Here is a 16,235-nt window from a genome sequence, read left to right on the forward strand (position 1 = left end):
TTGCTCCATAACCTTCCCCAGTACTGAGGGAAAATTGATTCGTGTCAGATACTTTTTTTTTTCCCCCCCCTGCAGCCAAAGAAGCACAAAATTCAGAATAGCTGAAACAGGACTTGAAAGTGGTGGTCTGCAGACCTGCAAAGTGTATGAGATGTAGACACACACCCCTCTTGTAATTTTGGCTGAATGATAGGAGTCTAATGTGGTGGCGGAGGATAAGAAATTCATGGGTTTGTCTATGCAGTAATTGTGGATATGTTTGCTTTTTCACAGTTTGTTACAAACAGTCAAAAGGTTGATATAGTAATACATGCGTGATTCATCATACCAATAGTCGTGTCTGGCAGAGGGTGCTGGGCTAAGCGGTGCACGGACTGGATGCTTTCTTCAGACAGCTCGATTTCAGTGGCCTACTCTAAGAGTCAAGGATTCTGTAAAGGAAAGTAGATAATGATGTCATTAGTACTGCTGATAACTGCTGTCGCATGTACGTTCTGAGGAAAGAGTAGACTCAGTGGTATGACATGAAGAGAGCCTGCCCTTGGGAAGATATTTCTTAAAGTCTTTTGTGTTTCAGCAGTGCTGAAAGTACTGCGTTGAATGTGTGTTTGAACTAGAGTGATGTGGGTGCTCTGACCCGGTTGTTCAGCCGGTTGTCCCTGCGTACACTGGTTGTAGCTGGAAACCAGGAAGGCATGTAGTCCTCTCTAGTTAGGGCAAAGACACCCAAGTGTGGGCAGATTCCGTAACTCCTCTTTATATTTACAAAATTAGGATAATATGAAGTTGTCACATCAACAAATGCTGCAAGGATTTAAGTTTGATCACTGCAAAGGTGTTAGCATGACCTATAATACAACTATAAGACGTGGTTATGCTCAAGTCCTGTTACTGATCTTTATTTTCTTGAAGGTGTGTTTTGACTGCGGAGCAAAGAACCCTAGCTGGGCCAGCATAACATATGGTGTTTTTCTCTGTATTGATTGTTCGGGGACGCATCGATCACTTGGTGTTCATTTGAGTTTCATTCGGTAAGTAGTTTGTATATTTTTGTAGTAAAACGTGCATCTTTTAATGTTTTTGGTTGTTTGTTCAGATACCTGCTCAGAGAGGAAAACCCATTCTTCTCTCAAATACTGATTTAGACCTTTCTAATGTTTGTGTTGGCTTTGATGTATCCCATAGCTGCTTGGGAATTAGGTAAATAGGTAGGGAAAAAAAATGTACCACACACCCATAATCTGCTTGTTGTGTTAGTAGTGTACATTTGTTGTCAGCTCTGTTCTACGTTGAAGACAATGAAAATGAAGAACGGAGTAAGCGTGTTGAAGTGTTTTATCATTCCTCCATATCAAGACTGAGGCAGATATTAGTTTATCTTTTTCAACAGTGTTACAGTGCATTGATCATAAAGATAATCAGACCCCCAGCAAGCCAGTTTGGAGAGCAAAGTAGCATTTTTGCCAGCTTTGCTTCCCGAAGGAGTTCATTACAGTGTCACCTGGGTGCTGGTGCTTGGGTGGCGCAGGGCTGCTCCCCCTTGGGCAGCTCCTTGGCTCAGTCGGCCCCTCGGTGCCGTAAATCCGCACCCTCAGCCTGTCACGTTGCAGGTGAGAATCCTGACTGATGGCCTGTGGGCCTTTCTGGCCTAATAAATAATTACATATTTGAAATGTAAGGCTCAGCGTGAAGGGAGCGAGAGCATCCAAGAATGGATTGCGGATAAAAGCAGATGTTTTCCATCAACTAAAATGCTTCCTCTGCTGCCTTTTTGCTGTGTACGGGAGCGTTACAAGAGGCCTCTCAGGAATCCATTCCTAATGATCACAGTATTAATTCTCCTCATACCAAGCCCAAAATTTTTGTTATGACTTTCGAATTGTCACTTTGTCCGTTATACGTGATTGTCATCTGCTGTTGACAGAGTTGAAATGTGATTCCTGAAAATGTATCTTATTGGTGCTTTTTAACAGGAAGAACCTGTCAGCCAGGTGCTTTTACAGTTTGAAAAACTGTGGCAGTTCTGCCTGGCTTTATTAATTTATTTTGTACATTGTGTATTGTCACAGATCTTTTTTTTAATAGATGCATGTTTTTCACTTCACCAAAAAAAAAAAAGAGAGGGAGAGAAACATTTTTAAAAAAGAAAGGTAGGGAGATTTTAAATGTCTTTGGAGATAAAACTAAAAATATTTCCTTCTGTTTAGATCTACAGAACTGGATTCCAATTGGTCTTGGTTTCAGCTGAGATGCATGCAAGTTGGAGGAAATGCAAATGCTGTATGTACTCCTGAGTATTTGCTTTGGACATTGGGGCTTGTTAGGCCTGGAAGGTGTTGTTTGTCCTTATTGGTGCACATCTTGGCGATATTTTTATTCTTCCAATCCATTTCTTTCTTTTTCCCCTCTCTTGTTTTTAAGAATTCTACTGAATGCTGATTTCATCGTCCATACTTCTTGCAACTTTTCCATCTTTGTATAATTGCAAATGTTTTAGTTTTTCTTACAAGTCGTTAATAAAAATCACTGAAAAAGCCAGATCAGATTCTTTGTCAATACATGTCTAATTTAACAAGGAAACATTGACAGCTAATGAAAGATGGCTTTCCAACAGCTTGTAAAGTTATCTTATGAGCATCTTCCCATGACTGTGTTTTCTTACATGGTTTCTGAAAATATCTTGCCAAAAGTCATGTCACTGTCAGAAGTCACACTGAAGTCAAGATCTGACTTGTACCTGAGTTACAACTGAAGTAAAGATAAGACATTGTACACTGTCAGAGAGGAAGTAGTAGTGTTTTGGTTTGGGCCAATTTATACTGACTGTTACTTTCAACTTGATTTTTTTTTTTTTATGTACTTACAAGTAAGTTTGTTACACAATATTTTTGTAAATTGCAGTTCTGTTGACTCCTGTATTGTTCTCAGTCTCCATTTTAAAAGAGGGTGTTTTCTTTTGTCAGCTCTTTCGGAATCTTGCCTGTTTTCCCATGTTTTTTCAAAGATTGACCACCAATAACTGAGATTGCTTCCCAAAGTTGAGCCACCCAGTGTGAAAAGTTGCAACTTCCCTAAGCAATTTCTACTTTTCTTGTAATTCCCTGAGTGCTTGCTCCTTATATTTCTTCACTTGTGCTTTGTCCTTGATATTGTTCCTTTAAGAAACTTCACGCAAACTTGCTTTCTGTAGGCTTTTTCTTAACAATTTTCTTAACAATCTGCTTTCCTTAAGTCTAACACTTGAATATTCTGCTGTTTTTTCTATTTTTTTTCATATTTCCATATTAAAAATGATGAATTCAGGATCATTATTATTTATCTTCCACTTCTGCATTTTCCAGTCAAACATTTTTCTTTGAATTAGGTTACTATCTCTGGCTTACATATCTGAGCAGTTGCATGGTGTCTTCTCCCTCTTTTTGTTCTGCCTATCCTTTCTAAGTTACACCTTTCTGTATTAATACTGCTGTTATGTGAATTTACTCATCGAGTTTCTGTTAGGCCACTTAGTACATAAAAACATCACAGGTTTGACTAATCAGAAGAGGGAGATTTGACATGACAAGTATTTTTTTTTTAGCCAAAAGCTTAAAAGCTTTGGTTGAACTATATAAACTTTTTTATACAAAAGATTTAAGGCAGTTGGAAAGAAGAGATGGCAAAGTTTGAAAAGTACTTCAGTTAATCTGAGAAAGCATATTACCAGAAGAATAACAGGAAACCTTTATTGTTTAATTTTGCATTTTTGTCTTTCTGCTTGGATGTCACTGTTTCCTATCATACGTCGTACCAAGAGTTGTAACATACCCACAGCCACCCCTCAAATACCTCAAATTCACAACGGCCTGTTTTGGATTACCTGGGAAGATTAATACCTGAAATTTGAAAGACCCGTTTAGTAAACTCTGTGGACATTTTAAAAAGTAAAATTAACATTTTTCTTCTAATTGCATTAAAAAAAATTCCCTTTTTGTTCCAATTAAATGCCAAATTTTATTTTTACTAACTACTGTTTACAAGCAGTACCAGATTAACGTTAATCATTTGTGTTCTATAACTGCCTGATGATGCTGAATCTTGGATAAAGGCAGTCCTGAACTTTGTAGCTATCAGATTGCTAGAAAATCGGAAGTGTTCTTGATTCCTTTTGTTTCCAGAATAAATCTCTACCATGATTAGAATTAGGGTTTACAAAAAACAAAAGTCTGAATATGAAGTTCATAGGTGTATATATTTAAATACAAAAATGTACAATCTTTTTGGCATCTGTGATGTTTACGATGGTCTCTGTTGTAATCACAGAAGGTGACTGGCATAATCTCTCTCCTGCATGGTTGTTGCTTAATTTTGTACAAAGTCTGGTACTTTAGTATGCTGGATTTACGCTTTGCGACAGCAGTATATGAGGTCATAACCTTAGGTTATCTAGACTTGCTGATCCTATCAGAAACTTGTTTATTATATTTTACAGTAATAGTCTGATGTGTTCTTTCATGCAAGAATGTATGCTATGATTTGCTTGTCAATTCTAGGTACTGAGAAAGTGAATTTTTTTGATCTTTCAAACAACTTGTGGAACTCTGATATAAATGTATTGATTTGCTTTTGTTTTAAGATCCTAAATGGGAATAAAATTTTTCATTTATATATTTATATTTTTAGATAAATACACAAGCATGTACATATATATGTGTATACACACACTTTTCTTTTGAAGGAAGACCATTTTTATACAGTCATTTTGATGCTATTGAACATGCATTGTTCTCTCTAGCATGCTAGAGATTCTAAAAGGCATTGTTTGGCTTCATATCAGGAATGTCCTTTGAAGCACAGGTATTGGCAACCAATTTTATGTCTTCCTTTCTACACTTAATTTCAGAACTAGGATTCTTTGTATGTGATGGCAAGCCTGCATTTGTATATGCTTTAAAAACATCCCACTAATGTATTTTTTTTTCTGTTGTTTTATTTATGTGTGAAGAGGTTACCAGAATGGAATTTTCTTTGTATTTTGGAGATCTACGTAGACTTCATAATTTAAAAGATTTAGATTTAGGTAGAGGAGCGGAGTATTTTGCTGCATTGCGATATATTTTTATGTTAAATAGCATTAGTTTTTGAACCTGTTTCTTACAGCATTTTCTGTGTTCTGCTTCATAGTCTGCTTTTTTCCATCAACATGGATGCACAACAAATGATACCAATGCAAAGTATAACAGTCGTGCTGCTCAGCTTTACAAGGAGAAGATTAAATCACTTGCAACACAGGCAACAAGAAAGCATGGTACTGATGTGAGTAGTGTGTATCCTGTGTCATTAAGATTTCTGAAAAACTTTATCTTCTTTCCCCCTAGAGTAATTTTAAGTTTCTAATTGGTAGTGCAAAAGTTTATCTGTCTTTGGGAGGTACTGATACACATTGCAGTGAATAGGCAAGCTGGGGGTTAAACTATTTGTAGCTTACCTTTTTTATTTGGAAAAAGAATGTTGAGATGGAGCTCAGCTGGATATTTCAGGATCATTGCTGGGTTGTTGAAAACATTAATTTTAACATTTGCAGTAACTTATAGGAGTTCTAGGCAGAAACTTCAGGTATTCTTCGAAATGGAAACTTCTTTGTTTCCAGGTGTGCTCCAAAATTGTATTAGTGGTATTGCATAACAAAAATGTCAGCACTTCTCCATGAATTATGTAGTGTTTTTATTTTTGCTTATCTGGAACTGAATTATTATTGAGAAGTACAGCATGTAAAAATGTAAAAGTGCTAATAGAATTAACTACAAAATATTTGTGATTCAAGTGCGATTTGATTTCAACAGGTAAATGTGTGGGTTTGCTTTTTTCTCTAAAAAAAAAAAGTTTGAAAAATTAGCAAGTTATATATGTCCTGAACTTGCTGTTCTCCATTAAAAATGCTGAAACAGTTCATGAATGCTGTCAAAACGTTGTTAGGTTGGTGACAGAAAGAACTTACTAGCAAAGCATGCAGAATTAGTTTGCTGAGGTGTTAAATAAGTTTGACAACAGTTCTTTTCTGCGTACACAGAGAGCATGTTTTGATTGTTTAATTCAGCTTGCTAAAATCTGTGGCCGATTCATTTGAAGTTGATCAGATGAGTGGGAATTAGAAGCAAGAAAGCTTGGGTTTTTTTCTGATCTTATTCCAAGAAATTAAACATCAAATTTAGCAGTGATTCAGTATTCTTTATTAGCAGTGCTGGATGCACAGGGGATCCTTCCACCTAGCGTGCATACCGTACTTGTGTTAGTTACAGGCTTATATTTTTAGTTTTTATACATATTCATAAGACTTCCAAGAGATGATTAACATATTAACAATTTTCCCGGAACTCATTATCATAGGCAACCCCCATTTCCATATGTCCATTTTAGTCCTTTTGGGGGTCTTCAGAGACATCTGGTGGTCTTTTACTTCTTCCACTCTTCTTCATCACCATGTCCTTTTGCTGAACTTTTAGCTCTCATCTTCCTTTGTCTTGATTGACAGCAGTCTCAGGTCCTGTTCTCCTAACAAGGTCCTTGGTAATGATTTAAGAGTTCCTGCCTTGAAGTGCAGTCCCTGATAATGAGCGCAACGTCCTTGAATTAAGGGTCTTGTTATCACTTTTATGCCAGATGTGGTCATGCACTGGTACAAAGTTACACACTACTACATACCATTGTAACAGGCTTGTCTTCCTAAGATTAACTCTCTAGTTCCCTTATTATCAGATCTATGCATCAAATAGCATGAAATTTAATGGATTATAATAATTCTATGTTATAAATGTTATAGACAATTTAGTTCACATCACTAACTTCAGAGAATATTTCTTTTGACTTACTAAACAGCTTTAGATGTAAAACATGTTCAAGTAAATAAAATATACCATGTGTATTTAAGTTGACGGTAAGTTCCCTGAATGACGCTTTGAAGAACCGTGATTATCTTGCTTCAATTACAGATTTCATCCAATTGTTTGATATTAATTATGTATTTCTTATTTAAAAAATTTAGTAAATGTATATTTTAATTCTGTACTGCAAGATTAAGTGATTATGTGCTAAATTGCTGAAGTAAATTATTCAGATAATTAGATTTAGTACCAACCATCCCTTCCCCTGTCACATTTTTAAAAATTTCTTCTCTAATGTACTGATGGAGTCGATTGTTGAATGATGAGGTAAGCCTGTTACATACATTCAGTAACCTTTTTGAAAGGTTATTATTTTTGGTCACATATCTTTTGCACATAGTAGAAAGAACCATGAGAAATGCTTTGCCTATGAGTAACTAACCTTGGAATGCAGATCACAGGTTATATATAGTCCTGTCCTACACAATGCTAAGAATGATCTGTGGCAGTGTGGGCCCTCCAGCCCGCCCTGAGATCAGGCATTGCTCAAAACTGTTAGCATCTTGCAAAACTCTGCTTTAAATGTAGCAGAGGTTTTGGAACTCTCAGACTAAGTGGAAAATTTGTCAGAGTACCACACTGATAAAAATCTGAAAACTGTTTCCGATGACTGCTAGTGTTGTGTTTTCAGGTTGTTTTTGCTTTGGGCAAAATAAGAGTATTAGAGACAAGATACCTTATATGTGAATATGAAAAAAACTTAGTGTAAAGCTCTAGTGATACTAAATATTGACAGTATTATTGCAGCAGAGCTTACACTGAGAATTTTTTTAGGAGGGAAATGGGTAATGTGAAGGAACATATCAAAGATGTATGAAATTAAAAAAAAAAGGAATGTCATATATGTCATATATTGAAGCTCAAATAAATTTGTAAGGAAAAATTATATACCAGGAAAAAAAACACAATAAATTTTTAACCTGGAAAAAAACAAGTAGTTTTAAGATTAGTGCAATTAATGCAATTGTCCTGTAAAATTCTCTCTCTCTATCTCTCTCTCTTTTTCTTTCTTTTAATTCTAGCTGTGGACAGATGGATGTGGAATGCCACCTGTGTCACCTCAAAACAAAGAGGAAGACTTTTTTGCATCCCATGTTTCTCCCAAGGTATACATTACCTGTATTTAATTCATGCTAGCTTTTTAAACACTTAAGTTAACTGTGTGCTCTATGATGAAGATTGAACCCTGACAGAAAATTTTATAGAGAAAGGGTAGGTCAGTGAGTTAACATTTGTCTGCTTTCCCTCCTGTGGGTCTTAAAATTCTTCCTGGATGTGAACCACTTTCTAAGGTGATAATTTAGAATGACCTAAATAGTATCTAAATGTGGAATGAAACTATATTTTTTTTGTAGGCATACAATTCCACTTGGACTTACGATTCCTTGGTTGGGAGTGCTCTGATTTAAATATACTATGTGATAAATTTGGTTTTTAATCAGTAAAGTTTAACAGTTCTTAAAATGTTTGCTAAGTAAAAGCTTTTCTCTTCCTCTAGAATACTTGCATCCTCTTTGAAAATGTTCAAGTAACTTTCTGAAGGCTATTGCTACAGTTGTTTTTTGTTTATTTGCTCCTGCCTCCTTTACGTGATAGGTGGTGTGTTTATTTCACAGATTAATGTTTCAGAGACTCTCTTGAGTCTGGTATTTGAAAAATACCAGTGAATATATCTTCAGCAATTGTGATCTTCAACTTTGAGCAATTATTACTACACCTAATATTCCTAAATACTGCAACAATATTAAGTGTTCTAGTATTATTGCTTCCTAGTACAGTTGCGGTCTGTGAACAACTAAAACACAAGTATGATCATGAGGCATATTTTGGGATACAGAAGAATTCAAAGAGCTTGGGTATATCAGATTAGCCCTTGTGAAAACTCTTCACCAGTTCATATGCATGTTAATTCACCTGTCATGACGTTGTGGTTGTGCATATGCATTAGCAGCAAGTAGTAAAAAACTATGCAAGTTGCTCATATCGGCACCTGAGTAAAGAATGCAGTAAAAATGACATGACTTTGTAGTGACTTTCTAGTCTATATGGGATGCTTAAGGACAAAAAAAGCTCTAATTTAAATGAAAAATTATTTTTTTCCTTTTGGTTATTCAGTTTTGACATTTCAAAATGTAACTTTTTGTTGTACTTATGAGATTTCAAAAATGGTGCATTTTAAAGGTAAATTCAGCCTTTTTGCTAGTTATTTGTTTTATTTTAGGAGCTTCTAAGGCAGCCAATATTTGAATGTCTTATAAAAATAAATTTCAGCATCTTTGAACAGTGAAAGAGTATTTACATTTTACAGACTTGGAAGCTTGCTTTATTACTCAGAAATGCTCATTGCAAAGACAAAAAAAAATCAGTTATTTTGAATTCTAGTCTAGTGTCCTCACCAGAAGATCATCTGTCCTGATAGTATAAAATAAATGGAGTATTTCTGTTTGCAAAAGTCAGTTTGGAAGAATGCTTGCAGTTGAGTGGGAAAAGCATAAACTTGAGACAAACTAAAGAGAAAGGAGTTTAAGCAGAAAAGTGTTGTAAATAATTTTGTGGTTGAGGACAAGAAGTAGGAACTTGATACAAACCCTTTTAAGAGAATGTGTGGGTAGGATAAAGTAAAACTTCACACCAACTTTTTGGGTAGCTGCAAAGGCAGGAGGTTAGAGACAAGTGGTCTGTGTACCTTGGGCCAAGAGATTACTTGGGTATGGATGTTTTGAGAGAGTTGTCAGGAAGTTTTGAGATTGAGTTTTTAGGGAAGAATAAGCATGAACTGTCAGTGGCACAGCAGTGGTGGAGAAGATACTACTAAGCTGATATTGTTGTGACCAGGTCGCAAACCTGCCTGTTGAGGAGGATGTGTCTGAGGGAAGTGGGAGGACTCATCAGGAAGACTTGGGAGAACTGCTCACAGTCAAAAATTAAGTGTTAAAAAATTGGAAGTGCAAGAGCTTAGTGTGGGGAGAAGGCTTGGTGATGGTATGTAAATAAATGATCCAGATGTCCTGTACTGTGTTACTGTTATGAGTAATGACAATTAATAGCCAGCATACCATAAATAAATCTAAAGCACAATTAAAATGCATATTAATTTTGTGGATGGTAAGCATATTGAAATTCCTGAGAGGGAAATACAGGTGCTGAGGAGTGGTTTGAAACCAGCTTGCTTTTAATAAAGGTAGGCATTTCTTGTAACTGTAAGAACTGCCCTTCTGAGAACAGGTTTTAAACCTAGAAGCTGTAATCATAAGAGTCCAATATTAACTAATCAGTTATGCTTAGGCAGTCTTTGAGCTCACTGCTCGTATTTATTTGCTATATTCTATTTATATGCACTTCTGATTTTGTAATTTTTTTCAAGGCGAAGAATACAGAATGGGTGTTATCAGAGCCAGAGCCAGTTTCTCTACAGCAGAAAACTTCAGAAAATATTCCAGAATACTATGAAGGTATGACTGAATCTTTGTTAACAATAAGGTGCATTTTTCTGGTAGTCTCTTTGTTTGAGCTCTTTTTACCCTGCTTTAATAGTTAAATAACCTAACTATGCTAGTAATGCAAGCATTTTGGAGAGGAAGGACTTTATAGAAGCGTTATGCTAGAATGCATGGGGCTGCACGTTCCTTTAATAATGTTTAATAGAAATCCAAATTCAAATTTAATTCAAAATACTTTGGATGAATCTTTGGGTGCCTGCTGCTCTTTTAGTAACTGGTAAAGCTGTGATAGAAATAACACATTACAGTATATGTATCAAACAGTACCCTGATTAGAGTGAGCTGTGTTTTGGTATTTTAAGTATTCTAAAGAGCCTTCTGATGTTCTTACTCTTGTTATTCATTGTATTTTAGGACCAGAACATGGACCAAGTGTTGATTGCCTTAGTACACCACCAAAAGCTGCATTAGGTAATGAGTGTAAGCAGAAGATGATAGCAGCCAGTATAGAGTACTTAAATACTCATTTGTACGCAGAATGTATGACTAGGAAGAGATACGGAATTCTTATTTTAGTATCAGTGTGCGTGAGTTAGTTGAAATACCTGAATTTATATTGCAACTTCTGTTAAACAGTGTACTCCTCCTAAGAAATTAATTTTAGTCAGTGGTGTTCTGGTTTCATCTATCTTATCTCAGCCAGCCTGATGAATTTAAATGCTGTAGGTTTCACACCTGATAAAGATGACCATTAATGTTTTACACCTCCTGGTAGACTGCTTTAAGTTCTGCATTTAAAGCACACAAGTGGAACAGAGCATTGTGTTCTGATTAATGGCCTGTTCTTTATGTTAAGCAAACACATCTTGTACTAATAGGTCATTCTTTCTGCCTAGACATAATTTTTGCTCCCTTTTCAGAAAACTGGACATAAACATTTAATCTGGAAAAATCTTGTATTTGTAATACAATATTTGCAATGTCCAGAGTCTTAATTTGCTTAACACTGAAGAGTCTATAATACTATAAGTAAGTAAAAAAAAAGTTGAGGAAAATAGAATAGAATAAATTACATCAGTGATTTATCATTTTTAGGATCATCCTGCAGGAGCAGGTTTCTGAGAATAAACAGTATTGATTCTTAGCAGCACAGGGGTAGTAAAGAAGTGATGGCTGGGACTAACTCAGTACTTCAGAAACATATAGTCTTCATCACTATTTTTATATTCATTTGGTTGGGTTTAGTTTTGTTTTTTTTTGTTTTGGTGTTGTTTGTTTTGTGGTTTTGGTTTGTTGTTTTTTTTTTTTTGAGAGCTGGAGACTAGGAAAAATAGTTATCTGCATATACTTCCTGGTTTTCTCATTTGTATCTTTAACACATATTCTCATAAAACAAGTGCTTTCCTTGTTTGTTTTGGATATCACAAGTTCTGTCTTATGTGAAGAATCTCTGTTTTGTGTATGCCTGTTTCCAACTAAATTTCAACTCAAACCAGTTTTTCTGTATGTGCAAGCATTCGATAGGAGATGTTGACTGGAAACTTTTGATTGTGGGAGATTTACCCTGGCTCAGGGTAGCTGTCAAGAAGGCACAATACAGTGCCTTACAGAAGGTAGGGAGTTCTATTTAGAGTCTCATTAAAAATATCAATATTAGGAGTTGTGTCAGACTTTATGCAGAGCAGAATGTAGGTTCATTTCTATGTTTCAAGGTTTAATACAAAGCATTAAGGCTGGAACTTTCAGACTTTATACATAAAGCTAGACTCCCAATACTGTACTTAGGCAATTGAACAAAGGTGTTCAATCTGGTGATAGAGTAGGTTGTCACCTCTGATAATGCTTGTGACTTTGTTTATGATGATACAGGTATGTTTATCCATATCATTGGTGGATTTAAACATAGCCAATACCTTTCTATCCAGGAAACAATTCATCTCGGAAATGGTATGGGATCAGGTGGACCTCTAGTCTGATTCAGAATAGCAAATCCTGCATTCTTGTTCTGTTTACTAGCAGGTATCTATAACTGAAAACTGAGCTGTAATTTTATTCCTATTGTATATTTGCAAGAGATTGCCTCTGATTGAGAATATGCTATTTCCCACATTTTCTTGGAGAGATTCACAGCTCGGTTCCCTGTAACTCAGTTTAGTATCTCAATCTGTTAGTGTAGAAACTATAGTACTTCAAGGCATTAAAATAAATTCCAAAAACTATTTGGAGGCTGATATTGTGGAAATTGTTTTCTGCAGTTCTGGAATTAATAAAATTGTATGTCAAGTAATGTACATTTAATCCTTGCAGAGAACACCACCTTCATTAAAAAGAAGCCAAATCAAGCTAAGAAGGGGGTAAGTGTATATAAAAAAATGCATATTTTAAAGTGTATTATATATCTCTGGAGATACGTAGATTGCAATATGGAAATGTATCATGTGAGTTAGCACTAAACAGTATTTGGTAGCAATTTATGAAACTAAAATGGAATTGAAAACTGTTTCTATATCAAAACAGCAGTGGTCTGTTTGAAAATGGATTATTGTTGCGATGAATTTGTCTAACAGGTTACTATTATTATATAGCAGAGTGCTTCAGATCTGCGGGGTTTTTTTCTGACCTCAGATAAATTCTAAGTCTGTTTACATGTATATAACTCACAGAACTGTCTAGACTTCCACATGTATATCTGAGTGTCATTTTCTTTGTACTGTCTGGAAATGAATAGCAGGTGATATTTTTTCAAAAATGAGTAAAATAAAAATGTCAAAGCATATCTTGATGTCAAAGTCTGTATCCCACTTCTCTTCAGTTCTTTTCACAACCACTGTCCCTGCAACTCCATTGGTGCCCTGTAACCTTTTTTCTCTCTGGTTGATACTGGGTTGCAGGGCTTCTTCAGGCTTTGATCTAAGTTAGTTGGCACCGAGATCTTTTTGTAGCAAATCCTGAAAACAGAGGGAGTTCCAATAGCATTTTTGAGTGGCTAAATATACATGCATGGTATAATCTGTCAATACAAGGTGAGTTTGAGACATTCAGATCTGTATTTCTGGAGCAGTACTTGTGTCATACTACAGAGCAGTATGGTATTTGGTTGTATTTCTTGTTAACTTGCAGCTGTATTCAATTCAAGATAGTTTCAAGATAGTTTACACACTTGTTTCTGGATGGGGTCATAGCACTTTCTTAGGCATCTGGTCTCTGTAAAGGAGTCATGAGGAGAGTTGAGTATCTCGGACTGATGGTCCAAGGAACCTGAAAACTGAGTAAGACAACTCAAGGTAATTCAAGTTAGCTAGGAAAAAGCTAGACTTTGAATGTATGGCTCTTGAGGCCCAAGAAAATAGCCCTAATATTAGGCTATTAGGGTGACAGTATGTTACAGGGAGTAATTTCTTTTAAGTCTGGTCTATTGTATGGCAAAAGATTTTGAAGGTTTACTGGAGCATGTTGATTTAGATTGAAACCTATTATTTCTTGCTCCCGCTAGAGGGCCCTAATACACAAGAGGAATTTGTTACTCTGAGTGGTATATGCTGGTGTCTTCCCTTGCCATTAGAAGAATGTAACTGGGTACACAGGTGCACGTACAGTTTATGAACTGTAGTGTCAGAGCCTAAAACTGTATGTACGTGGGCCAGAGCTTTTACGTGAATACTTTAAAGTGTTTAAAGGTTAAGATAAATGTATTGTGAAAATTAATATTGCTGCAGTGTTGCAGTGTTAAACATATGTGAGACTAAGAACAACAGTTTGAGTACTGTGCCACCATCTGAATCAGCATCATTGTATCTATTCATATTTGTAGTATTAAGTGTTTTTTTAAATCTTTGATAATCAGAATGAAAGAATATGTATCTCTGGATTGAAGTAATATGAACTAGAAATAGAATTATTTTAAAAGAAAGGAGGCAAAACTGGAACCTTTCAGCTGATGTGTTTATGTAAAAAATTTTACAATGCTTTGTCACATGCAAAGGCTAATCATGCATACACATACATACAAAACTTGTATATTGCTCTCATACCATAAATCAGTAAATACCTATGTACGTGTTTATTAAAAATATGAATAAATCATTCTTAAGATAACACATTAGCGCTGGCCAGTGAGAACTACTTCAAGAATCTTTGCCACTTCTAAACGTAAGTTGTGAATTGAGTGAGCACCAAATGGTTCCACTGCAACAAATTTTATTATATTATTCCTATACAACAAAATCATTATTAAGAAACTAAAGTTGTGCTGTATATTATATTATTTATTTAAACATAGAATCATAGAATCGTTTAAGTTGGAAAAGACCTTTAAGATCATCAAGTCCAACCATTAACCTAACACTGCCAAGTCCACCACTAAACCATGTCCCTAAGCACCACTTCTACATGTCTTTTAAATACCTCCAGGGCTGGTGACTCCACCACTTCCCTGGGCAGCCTGTTCCAGTGCTTGACAACCCTTTCAGGGAAGAAATTTTTCACAACATCCAATCTAAACCTCCCCAGGCGCAACTTGAGGCCATTTCCTCTTGTCCAATTGCTCATTACCTGGGAGAAGAGACTGACCCCCACGTGGCTACAACCTCCTTTCAGGTTGTTGTAGAGAGCAATAAGGTCTTCCCTGAGTCTGCTCTTCTTCAGGCTAAACACCCTCAGCTCCTTCAGCCGCTCCCCATCAGACTTGTGCTCCAGACCCTTCACCACCTTCGTTGCCCTTCTCTGGACTCGCTCCAGCCCCTCAAGGTCTTTCTTGTAGTGAGGGGCCCAGAACTGCACACAGCACTCAAAATGAGGCCTCACCAGTGCCGAGTACAGGGGGACGATCCCTGCCCTGGTCCTGCTGGCCACACTATTTTCAATACAGGCCAGGATGCTGTTGGCCTTCTTGGCCACTTGATCATGCTGCTGGCTCATGTTCAGCCAACCTCTGAACAGTTAAAACTATTATAGTTTCATTACCCTGTAATGCTTGACTGCAGAGCTAACTAAATTTGTGAGAGTTAGTAGAAGTATGTAGAGGGTCAAAACATGAAAAAATATTTTCTCTGCCCCAGATTTTAATTGTTGTTTGCATATACCTCCCGATCAGAGTATAGTGTTTGACGTTGCTTTAGAAATTGACTGTTAAATCAGTTGAGGTGATTGTCTCAGTTATAATGTTGGGGCTTTTGTTTTTTTGTTTTTCAATAAATCAAGCTCGGTGCCAAAAAAGGTGGTTTGGGGGCACAAAAAGTGAGCAGCCAAAGCTTTAATGAGATTGAAAAACAAGCACAAGCTGTAGATAAAATGAAGGAACAAGAGGATCTTCATAGCAGTAAGAAAATTGAGAAGGAAGAGCCACTGTAAGTATGCATTATATATACAATGGTAAACCATGAAGCCTAATTTCATGTTAATGAAGTAATTGTCAACATTTTAAATACTACCAGAGATTAGCTCTGCAAATAAAATCTCAGTTCTCGCTTTAAAAAAAAAAAAAAGGATGACATGGGCCATACAGTAATTTCCCCTTTGCCCTTTTTTTTGCCATTAAGTATATGTTTCTACAGTTGATGATTTACTGTAGAAATAGCCCAATAATATCCTTAAAAATAACCTTCATATTAGTCTTATTTAACACAGAAAATAAGGAGACATTCTACTGAAACATATGAATAAAATGTGAAATAAATCTAAAATATGTTAAATTTAAGTATTACCACAGAAGACTCTTGCCTCTTGAACTTTCTTCACCCCATGCTTAACCACAGCCAGCAACTAAGTACCACGCAGTCGCTTGCTCACTCCTCCCCAACCCGGGTGGGATGGGGAGGAGAATTGGAAAAAAGGTAAAACCTAGCTGTTGATAAGAACAGTTTAATAATTGAAATAA

At 36.1% G+C, this 16,235-nt stretch overlaps 1 protein-coding gene across 1 annotated transcript; it reads left to right on the forward strand.

The window, feature by feature from the left end:
- Positions 1-912: 912 nt before the first annotated feature.
- On the forward strand, positions 913-15,709 carry LOC104165427 (ADP-ribosylation factor GTPase-activating protein 3-like; the record flags this gene model as incomplete). The annotated part of the gene is made up of 8 exons (XM_009705062.1): positions 913-1,031; positions 2,208-2,280; positions 5,164-5,295; positions 7,943-8,026; positions 10,285-10,372; positions 10,775-10,831; positions 12,668-12,714; positions 15,560-15,709. Coding segments are annotated over 8 exons (750 nt in total), but the record flags the coding sequence as incomplete, so codon positions are not given.
- Positions 15,710-16,235: the final 526 nt, after the last annotated feature.

This window comes from Cariama cristata, unplaced genomic scaffold (assembly GCF_000690535.1).
Source record: "Cariama cristata isolate BGI_N322 unplaced genomic scaffold, ASM69053v1 scaffold45557, whole genome shotgun sequence".
NCBI lineage: Eukaryota > Metazoa > Chordata > Aves > Cariamiformes > Cariamidae > Cariama > Cariama cristata.